At 29.7% G+C, this 11,755-nt stretch overlaps 2 protein-coding genes across 4 annotated transcripts in view; one reads left to right on the top strand and one right to left on the bottom strand.

Annotated features, from left to right (window-relative positions):
• Nucleotides 1-11,045, top strand: part of LOC126899469 (uncharacterized) — a 46,202-nt gene extending 35,157 nt beyond the window's left edge. For all 3 annotated transcript variants that reach the window (XM_050674427.1, XM_050674430.1, XM_050674428.1), the window contains exon 2: nucleotides 9,120-11,045. In XM_050674427.1, coding sequence (XP_050530384.1) covers nucleotides 9,120-10,475 — 1,356 coding nt within the window. In that variant the 3' untranslated portion in view covers nucleotides 10,476-11,045. The remainder of the gene's footprint in view (nucleotides 1-9,119) is intronic.
• Nucleotides 375-3,051, bottom strand: LOC126899465 (uncharacterized). Its single transcript, XM_050674423.1, has 2 exons — nucleotides 2,948-3,051; nucleotides 375-1,941 (listed from the first exon to the last, which is right to left on the bottom strand). The coding sequence occupies exons 1-2, from the start codon at nucleotides 3,005-3,007 to the stop codon at nucleotides 454-456; spliced, it is 1,548 nt and encodes a 515-aa protein (XP_050530380.1). The 5' UTR covers nucleotides 3,008-3,051; the 3' UTR covers nucleotides 375-453.
• Nucleotides 11,046-11,755: the final 710 nt, after the last annotated feature.

Here is an 11,755-nt window from a genome sequence, read left to right as displayed (position 1 = left end):
AGACACAAAAAAAAAAAAAAAAAAAAAAACACATCTTAGTAAAAATAATACCTTCTCAGCTTCGCATCGAAGCTAAAAAATACATATATACATAATAAACACATCATGGTAAAATTAATACCTTCTTAGCTTTGCATCTAAGCAATAAAAGTTGATAAAAGTAAAAGAAAATTAAAAAAAAAAATTAAATTAAGCCAGGTTAATTCCTTTTAATTTACACAATTCTATGTCTATGTATTGTTTATTTGATAAATATANGGTTAATTCCTTTTAATTTACACAATTCTATGTCTATGTATTGTTTATTTGATAAATATAAAATGTGAAATTATCTGATAATAATACAAGTATATTAAATTATAATGAAATAATACCGATATTTATTGTATGTAAGATAAGAATAAATTTGGAATACATTTTTTGGTTTTTTTTTAATATAAATATTGTATAAATTCATAATACGAAAATATCATCACTTGTATAATAATTTATAATATATGGTAAAAATGTATATGTATATTTATGCAATACGTCTTGGTATAAAAACCTAATAAAGAATAAACTATTGTTGATTGGTTTTAATAAAGTCTTAACTTCTTTAATATAATATATAAATTTACTGATATTTCTTTGAATAGTAAATTCGTCCAAGTCATCATATGGTTTGTCATAATAGAGTTGATACTCTGATTTTCCAATTCGAACAAATAAACCATTTAAACAACGTCTGTGTAAAAATTTAGCTTGATAATATAATGTGTAATATTTAGACTGGTTTAGTGAATTGTTCTCAAAAAGCATCAATATTGCATTTAACAAAGTATCCTTGAAACCTAATAGTTTAATAGCATCTTTTAGTGGTTCCACAATAAGATGCCATAAATTTCTATATTGATAAATTGACATTTGTATTGACGAACATTCGTTATAACAATTTATCGCTGTCCAAGTACTAAAAGTAATTAAAAATTGCTGCATATGTAATAAGATATACCGCAAAATATGTGTAAACACAATTTCTTGAAACATTAAATGATATTTTAGTTTTATACGAGGATGTTCGATGATCCATTCATTTTTTTTATAAATCGTGTTAATATATATTTTCAATTTTTCCATGTCATTCATATTATTTTGCAAATCAATTTCTCCAGTAGCCATTCGTCCAAAAATTACTTTATACTGATCTTGTATAAAGTACAACATCATATTTTCCATACTAAACATTTTTTCATAAATATATCCTCGATTCATTTCTTCATTGTTATACAACTGTTCGATGATGTCAAAAACTTTATAAAAACTGTAAAATTCATCTTTAGTCAATCGTGTCTGATGTTTTGGAATAAAATTTCTTACTTCACACTTAATTAAATCTTCGTTGATTTCTTTCCAAAGAAAATCTTGGTTTATAAATTTTATTTTCATTATAATTTCATTCCTCTCTGTATCTGCTATGTTGAGCAATTTAGTATATAAATCAGTTTGCCATCTATTGGCTCTAATATGGCCATAATATAATATAGACAGCATACGAGATAAATACATTTTATATTTTTCAAAGATTTCTAGTTTATCTGGATTTGGCATTTCATTTATTAACAATGCATTTTTTATATTCCAGATAATAGCATTTAAAATTAAAGTATTAATACATTGCAGTGAATTTTTTTTGTTTTCATACTTCTCTTTCACTTTTAATTTTTTTTCTATGCTCAGCTTTTCAGCTTTTGTAATATTACTAAAGAGGTTTACTTTTTCAATAATACTACCTGGAATCTTAGTGGTTTTATTTAATAAAGCATCAACCTCTTCTTCATCAAATAGACTTAGAGCTTTTTCTGGAAATAAAATTGGACTTACTATAGATTCAATTTGATTAAGCATTAAAACGAAATCTTGAGTGATATCATCATTTTTTATTTCTTCAATGACAAATGGCTGTAAAATGATTTTTTTGGAATGTTAATAATAAAATTTATAGTGGTTATTGAAAAATTTTAACATTTATGTAAAATCAATGGAAAAGTTAGTTTTTAATATAGATTTACAAATCATATTTTAGTTTTTTTTTGTTTCAATTATATATCTATTTTTGAGATTATTGTGGTAATTACTCTGAATGTTTCATTTAAAAAAAAATTGTAATTCAAATTCATAATATATTAGTTAAGTGCTGAATATAGGTTTTTCGATCTACAAAAAAATGTTCGAAGCTTATAGATTGTTGTGTAATATTAATTGGGATTTTGAAATACAACGCTCATTTAGTCGTACTATCCTAATAACTCGATAAGCAAATCACATTTTAGTTTTAATATTTTTTATGAATTCTATTTTCTTTAACATATAAGTCACGAAAACGATATAATACCAGTATTTTAATCTTATTGGTTAATATTAAGTTGACAAAAGAACCGGATAATGCATACATAGCCCAAATTTTCAGAGAATCATTATAGTAAAGTTAATTAATTTCTAGACAGTCTGGATTTGTTATTCATATTATTTTTACAATTTTAATCTTTAAGTACATTATATTAAATTTGATATAAGTTTCAAGAGCTTAGATTTTTTGGAATATTTAAATGAAGACTATAAATATTAACATAGACAGTTTTAATACAGTTATAATTTATTGTAATATTTTTTTAATACGGGAATTGAGAAGAATTGTAGAACAAAGTCGTTCCAGTAAGAATAAACCAAAGAAACATAAAAAACATAATATGATGTTTACTATTTTTATGATAAAATTAAAGCTTTTTCAGTTTCGCATCGAAACGTGAACTATGATAATTTTGTTAAATAATTAATTATAGATTTAAGTAATGCAATTTTTATATATTATAAAATGTCTATTTGTTTTTAATAACTAAAAATTTTAATTCTGTTTATATACTGCACGATATTTTACTTAGTCAAAAATAAAATCATAGAAAATTACCTTAGAAAATTCTGGAAGACAAATAATCAATGCGACAAAAAATAGTTTTTCATAAATCATAACGTATAATTTTTTTAAATTATTGATATACTAAAATAAAAAAATGTAATACACTAAATTGTATTAACTGTTTTATATATATGAATGAAGTATAAATATAATATGAACATACATTTTTAGAACCATATTATTTGAATTATTTTCATTTTTAAACATGACTGTCACTCTTTTAAAATTATTAATTCTAACATTTTATGAAATTCATGGTAAAAATACATTTATATTATATTTATATTGTATATACAGGTTGATTAATTTATTGTTAACAACATTATTTTTTCTAAATTATAATAATTTTGAGAATTAAAGACAAAATATTTTTTGTTTGTTCGACTCCCACCTGAGCAACACGTTTGTTACTTCCGAGCGAACCGCATTTATAGCTATCGATAGCGTACAGACGAGTACACACTACACAAAATCAGGTATTATGAAATTATTTCCTATCACAACACACCGCTCACTAAAATAAACCAGTTTCACAACTTACTACAAATTAAACGGCCGCCACCGTCGGTACGGCCGCCGACGGTTCGAGGTCAATTACTCGAACATCTTATCTACTATAATTATCCCAACAACTTAAACAAATAATTCAACTATGAATACTACAAAAAAATCTATTTCACCGTTAGTCTTATCTAAATCAAGATTTTCCCAGTCTACCGATAAATCGCTCTTTGAATTCTCGGATAGCGAAAATGACTGGCAAACAGTCGATAAAAATAAACGCATCAGATCGCCTAATAACGTCTCACCCCAACCAAAAAAATCTGATACGAGTATATTCATCTCTCAAAACAGATACACACCAATTTCTCCTGCGACTGAAAACGTTCCCATGGACAGCTCCAATGAACAAAATGTAGAAAATATCACTAACAAAAAAAGTCTACCTCCACCTATATTCATCCAAACACAAATAAATTACAATTCTTTTTGCCTCAAAATGAAAGAACTCAGCGACGCATCTAGTTTTTCCTGTAAAAGCTCTACCAAAGGTGTTAAATTACAAACATTTAGCCCTGATTCATACAGATCAGTCATTAAATTTTTCAAAAGTGAAAACATCTCCTTCCATTCCTACCAGTCAAAAGAAAACAAACCGTTCAGAATTGTCATCCGCAACCTTCACCCTTCTACTGATAAAGATTTTATCTCTGACGAATTAACTAATCTAGGGTACCAAGTCAAAAACATAACGAATGTCCTCCACAGATCTTCTAAAACGCCGCTGCCCCTCTTCTTTGTTGACCTTGAGCAAGTTGAACTGAATCAAGAAATATTCAAACTCACTTCCCTCTGCTATTCCAAAATAAAAATTGAAGTCCCCCACACCAAAAAAGAAATAACCCAATGCCAACGTTGCCAATCCTATGGCCACACCGGTAGTTACTGTAATCACAACCCTAGATGTGTTCGCTGTGATGAAGATCACGAGTCCTCTGTTCGCACAAAAAACCGAAATGAACCGGCCAAATGCGCCCTATGCGGAGGCTCCCATTCTGCAAACTATAGAGGCTGTCAGTCTCATAAAGAATTACTAAAGCAAAGAAAATCACATCTCAACTCAAACATTAAAACCAATTATTTACTTAACGTAAACTCAAATGAAACTCACTCAGAAAAAATCTTAACCACTCAAAATTTTCCACCCTTTTCTCACTCTAAAACTACTCAATCTACCACAGCAAAAAATCCAATTAAGTGGACAAAATCAGACCAGCCGTCAGAGAAAATTTTTTCAAATCATTTATCTTCTTTTATTACCGATCTAAAAACGCTAATTAATCCACTTATCTCACTCCTCACGACTGTCATCGAGCAACTTCTTAAAAATGGCCGTTAATCAACAATCACACCTACTCACAATCCTCTTGTGGAATGCCAATGGAATAGTAAATAACATCAACGAACTACAATTAACTCTATCAGAAGAAAAAGTAGATATTGTAATGATATCGGAAACTCATCTTACTAAAATGTCTTCTCTCAAAATCTTTGGGTATGAAGTGCTCAGAGCTGATCACCCTGATGGTACTGCCCATGGAGCCGCTCTACTCATTTCCAACAAAATATCTCATTCTCCTTTTCTACCATTTACCTCTAACAAACTACAAATCATTGCCTCCTCTATAATTATAAATTCGATACCAATTACTTTCGCTTCTGCTTATCTCCCACCAGGGTGTCAGTTTCCTGAAAATGAACTATCAACATTTTTACTCACACTTAATCACACTTATAATATCGGAGCTGATTTTAACGTCAAACACCCAACATGGGGAGCCAGATCAACCAATACAAGAGGACGTTCACTCTATAGTTTCATGTCCTCCATACACGCTAAAGCAATCGCTCCAGATGCGCCTACATACTGGCCAACACACGCAAACCGTCATCCAGATATACTTGATTTCTATCTAACAAATCTGCCAAATCATTTCTTAACAAAAATCACTAACTTAAATGACCCGGCCTCAGACCATACTCCAGTCATGCTACAAATAAACGCCCAAACTTCTTCTTGTATAAACAATTTCACCCAAAATCAAATATGCTGGCCAAAATTCCGAAATCTCATGACGAAGAACTCCCATCTTAATATTAAACTAAAAACAAAAACCGATGTCGATCTGGCAATTAATACACTCACAGAGAACATTCTCAGCGCTAAAATCAACTCCCTATCTCCAATAATAAACAAGCAATCTGGCAATCAACTTACTCCTGAATTAAGACTACTCATAACAGAGAAGCGGAGAGCCCGCAATCAATGGCATCGCACTCACTACCCTGAAGACAGACATACATATAACTCTCTAACAAATAAACTCAAAAAACTACTAAAGAAGCACAAAAATGAAATGTACAAATCTCACCTCTCATCCCTATCACCAAATAACGGCTCCCTTTGGAAGAAAACTAAATCACTATTAAAACACAAATCAGTCATGCCTCCCCTTCAACGTCTAAACAACACCCTAGCCGTCTCCACTCAAGAAAAGGTCGAGCTACTTGCTGAACATTTTGCCAATGTCTTCAAGCCACACTCAATCCTCCCGGACACCACATACTTAGATCTAGTAAATCGATTTAACACGCCTCCACTACCCATGGCCCTTCCAGCAAAACCCACCACTCCCAAAGAAGTGTCATCAATCATCAAAAAACTCAAGACCAACAAGTCACCTGGACACGATCTTATTAGTAACAAAATAATAAAAAATCTACCGCCCAAAACAATCATACTGCTTACATATATTTACAACGCGATCTTTCGCCTTTCTTATTTCCCCCTAAATGGAAAACAGCAATTATTATCTCCATCTTAAAACCTGAAAAACCCCCAGAAAAGTCGACGTCATATAGACCAATTAGTCTTTTACCAGTCCTCGGTAAAATCCTCGAAAAGTTTCTCCTAAGCAAACTTCTCCCATTAGCGCAAGAGAAAAATACCATACCTGAATTTCAGTTTGGTTTTCGACCAAAACATGCCATATTCCATCAACTTCACAGAGTCGTAGATACTATTGCTACATCTCTCGAATCCAAAAAATACTGCTCTGCCGTATTCCTCGACGTCGCGCAAGCATTTGACACGGTCTGGCACACCGGTTTACTATATAAATTAAAAAAAATATTTCCTGCACCATACTTTCTACTACTCAAATCATACCTTGAAAATAGGTCTTTTAGAGTCAAACTTAATTCAACACTATCCGATTATCATAATATTCAAGCCGGAGTCCCCCAAGGTAGCGACATTGCTCCTTTCTTATACATCATCTACACAGCTGACATTCCACATACCGCAAACACACTCATCGGAACATACGCAGATGACACTGCAATACTAGCTGCCGATCAAGATCCGCATAACTGTAGCAAATTTTTACAATCTCACCTCAACATATTATCCAAGTGGTGTGACACCTGGAAAATAAAAATCAACGAACTAAAATCTACCCACATCACCTTCACCCTTCGTCAAAATGTCTGTCCTAACATAATTCTCAACAACACTATTATTCCACAAGCAAGGGAAGCGAAATACCTGGGCTTGCTATTCGACAGAACGCTCACATGGGGTCCTCATCTTAAAAGTAAACGGAAACAGCTAAATACTCGTCTTCATCTAATAAGACCGCTCATCCAACACAACCAGCACATATCCTATCGTCTACTTCTTTACAAATCCCTCCTCCAACCAATATGGTCATACGGTATCGCGCTCTGGGGTGTTGCAAAGCCGTCTAACATAAGGACAATACAGGCGTTCCAGTCTATTTGTCTCCGTATGATAACCAAAGCACCTTGGTACGTCACCAACAACTCCCTCCACGAAGACCTCAAAATAGCTACAGTTAAAAAAACTGCACACATATATTACAAAATACTACATTCCAAAATGCAATCCCATCCAAACCGTCTCGTTACTCAGCTACATTCAACAATTCTTCCGGGCAATCCAAACAGATGCCTCAAACGCAACTGATCAAGAGACCTTCTTAATATTATTTAACCCACTTAAAATTAATAATACACAGGTGGCTCTAATGTGAGCCTCCTCCTCATCGCCTTATCATTGTCTATTTTATTCCTATTCACATGTTTACTTATTGTACATATAGCTGTATAGATTGTAAATTTTCTAATAAAAAAAAAAAATAAATAAATAATTATGAAAAAAAAATACTAGTATTATTGTGATAAAAGTGTGGGTGCTTTGTGCCATATTTTTCGTATATTGAGCGCCCGATGATTTTATCACAATAATACTAGTATTTTTTGTTCATAATTATTTTAAAAATTATTTTTAACTTTTTAGTTCGATGTGCTTTAAAAGCGTGTTTTTTTAGTTTTTTTAAACTATATTTTTTTCCTCATATATGATATATGAGTCTATTAGTTTATCGTTTAAATTGGAATTCATCTATGACAACTATGCTGCAACGTTAAATCGCAGTTACCAATATTTTTATCAAAATTAAATTTTTTACATAGTATCACGTAGAACAGTAGAACAAATTTTTTTGTATTTGCATACTGTATTTTTAGTTTAATTATTAACGTAGTTGTTCTTATAGCAAAGCCTACATTAAAAGGAAAGGGCACCGCCCGATAGACCGGCACGGAGCAGGTCCCGAACGTGCCGGATTATTGGAATTCTACTGTAATACTTTTTCTGCAAAACACTTATCGTGCCCAGCGTAGCCGGGTACCCCTACCAGAATCAGTGGCCTACTTATGATGACGGCCCGAAGAGGCTTACGCGCCGAAGTCGGGTAAGGCTCGTAGGGCTCCGGGTCTGGGGCGGAGCCCCATCTAGGCGGAGCCTAGTATGTTAATATTATGAATAATAATATAATATTACAATTATGAAGGGAAAAAAATGTACGTTTGTGCAAGATGTACCCCATATAGAGTCTGGTGGGTTGTGGTTAGTTTATGTAGCGTAATAATTTAACCTAATAATAGGTTACACGTTTGCCACAATATGTCACAATTTTTTTATTATCTGTTACGTTTTCTTATTTGTTTAATAACGGTTGAGTATACAAGGATTAAATATTTAAGCGTAACGACAATTTGTTAATATGTGTATCCTATTATTTTGCTTGAATTACGCTATATAAAAATTTTTCAAAATGAAACAAAAATGTTTCACAAAATCAGTATATTTGTGTATAGACTGATAAAATGTAATAATTTTGGAAAAAAGTTAAAAAATGTTACAGTAAAACTTTTCATATTAAATGAATGTTAAAATTAAACAATTTTTTTTTAATTGAAAATATTTCAATTTGTTATAATTAGCTTCTTGAAAAAAGTTAAATTTAGTTAAAGAACTTTGAACGAGACAGCGTCAATATGTTAAATAATTTGTATTTGTGTAAATTTACTTCGTATAGTTAGTTGAAATTTAACAATATTTTACAGTTTGTACTTCTCTTGTAGTTAAAAATGCAAAAAAAATGAAATATTTAAAAATAAAATTTACTCTCCCAAAAGAACATGCTAACCCTTAGCAAAAACAATAAACAATAAACAATTTTTTTTCAATCTATAAATCTTGTTAAATTTTTCATAAAAATTAATTATTTTTCAGATATTTAATCTATCCTTAAAACCAGATCGTGAATTAATAGTTGATAAAAGATTTTTAAAAGATTTAAGCCAATTTGTTACAATAGTTCAGGAAAAAGAATTTAATGATAATGATTATATTTTGCTATCATCGAAATGTTGGTCCCAATTTCCAGAAATGGTTAAAGAAAAACAAAAATCAGTTGACAAATATAAATCAACTATGCAATCTTTACAATGCACTAATGGATTAATTGTACTTTACATCATGAATCACTTAAGAGATCTTGCACATTTAGATAATGGAAGTATACATGAAAAACAAGAAGAAATGAAGTGGTATGTGACCTATTTAGCTCGAATGCTTTCAATAACCTATATAGCACAATGGACGACCCATAAATGGCTATTTATCTTATACTTTCGATTAAAAGCAGCTGTCAATACTGAAACTTACTCTCCTGAAGAAATAAATAATCTTCTGTATGACCTGTGTGATGATAAAGACATTTTTAACGAAATTGTTATATTTATTGAAAATTGTAAATTATTTAAGTATTTGCCAAAACAAGATCAAAGCAGAAATTATGACGTGATAAGTAACATGATACAAATATATGCCAACTACAAATTTGATTTTTCTTATCAATACAGTGAAATTTTTACTGATTCCAACTTAGCAGTACCCAAAATGTTAAACAACGATCAACATTTTCTATTTGATTTCTTACCTCATACCCAGTTATTAAATAAAACATTTGATATGCTAAATTTGACTGTTAATAAACTCAAGGATGTAGTTTTTACGATTAACTGGTCTTTGCGTCCATTTGATTACATTGATTACCATGTTTTGTTCATGAGAATAGCTTACACTAAACTTTTGTACCATACGTGGTTTCATACAAAAACGCTGCACCAGTATGTTAAAACTATAAAACTCAAATATCAAAGTAAAACTACTAAAAACATGTTGGAAACTTTTTGGTTTCTTCTTTACAAACCACTTGAAAATGCTCTAATTGTTCTTGATATAGAAGATAATTTTTTCTGTACTCTATACCATGAAATGTTACATGTAAATTTAATTGATAAGAATCACATTGACACAATCGTAGAATTAGTTACTACATTATTAATAGAAAATTTTAGTATTTTAAAAATTCCCAAAGAAATTTTAAATGATGTATCATTTCCGAAACTCAACCATGAAATTATTAAAAATATTGATTTGGTAAAAAGTAACACTAATAAATTAGACGAATTTATTCAAACGATACAAGAAATAACAAAACCAATTGATATTAAATTTATTAAAATATTTTGCAAAGCTAAATACCCCCAATTAATCCCCATATATTCTAGACAGTTTCTTTAAGTAATTCTACAATTCTTATTATTTTTAGTAGTATAAATTGTTTTTTTGTGTAAAATTTTAATAGGTACCTATTTTATTTAGAAATATAAAAAATGGTATTTTAAAATAGTAAATAATTTCATTATATTGAATTATTATCTTTTTTTAATATTTAAAATATTTTATATACAATATATATACAATATACATATATATATATATATAACCCAAGTTAAATACTTATATTTGTTTTGCACGTAATATTCTTTATTTTTTGAGTAGGTATTACACTATCATGTTGTTAATTATAAGGGCACAATAATTTTGTTTTAAAATATATAACTTATAATTGCGGAAAGGTTAAGAATAGGTATTTATATGATAAGTTTATTTTTAATCATCTGGATCAAAGGCCGGCGTTTTTGCTTGTATTACAAATATTAAATTATTTTGTTTTATTAGTTCCAAAAATTTGTTTAACCATAACTATTTCATATTAGAGTAAAAAAAAGTCTTCTAATTATTATAAATAATTTTTCCTAATAATGATTAATAGCATTATTATATTGATAATAAACTATTGTTTTTTTTTACATTTACAGTTTGAGTTACTATTTAATGTGTTATCATCACATTATTTTACTTTGCCTATTCTTATTTTGTTTTTATTTAGCACACTGAAACTGTACAATTTTTTTTTTATGATACTCTAATAAATTTAAATCTTGATGAAAGAATCTTGTTTGTACTTTATACCCCCAACCAGTGACTCAATATTACTGTCGTTATGCTTTTATGCGAGTTTAAATTCTATGCACTGTTGCATTTGCATATGCAGAAATTGAAAAAGACATTGGACATAATTTAGTTCAAGCTCCATTTTGCTTACAATTTTTAAGTAATTGAATATTCTCAATGTATATTTCATTTGTAGAATAATTATAAAGTATACGTGAACATTTATCATAGAATTTAAAAAACGTTCTGTATTTTAGCTTCGATGCGAAGCTGAGAAGGTATTGGTTTTACTAAGATGTGTTTTTTTTTTTTTTTTTTTTTNAGCTGAGAAGGTATTAATTTTACCATGTGTTTTTTTATTTTTTTTTTTTTTGTGTCTGTCACTACTTTTTCTCAGCTCTCACTGGACCGATTTCTTTTAACAATACGTCAAAAGATCACAAATTGTATCTAGTTGAAGACATTACCCTTAAAAATTTAAAAATTTTCCCTCGTTCCCCGCAAATGGGGGAAATATCCAAAAAAATTACAAATTTAAAAATCGCCAAATTTTGTCATTTTTT

Source organism: Daktulosphaira vitifoliae, unplaced genomic scaffold, assembly GCF_025091365.1.
Source record: "Daktulosphaira vitifoliae isolate Bord-2020 unplaced genomic scaffold, ASM2509136v1 Scaffold_2, whole genome shotgun sequence".
NCBI lineage: Eukaryota > Metazoa > Arthropoda > Insecta > Hemiptera > Phylloxeridae > Daktulosphaira > Daktulosphaira vitifoliae.
Note: the sequence above shows the minus strand (reverse complement) of the source record. Positions and strands in the feature narration are given on the sequence as shown.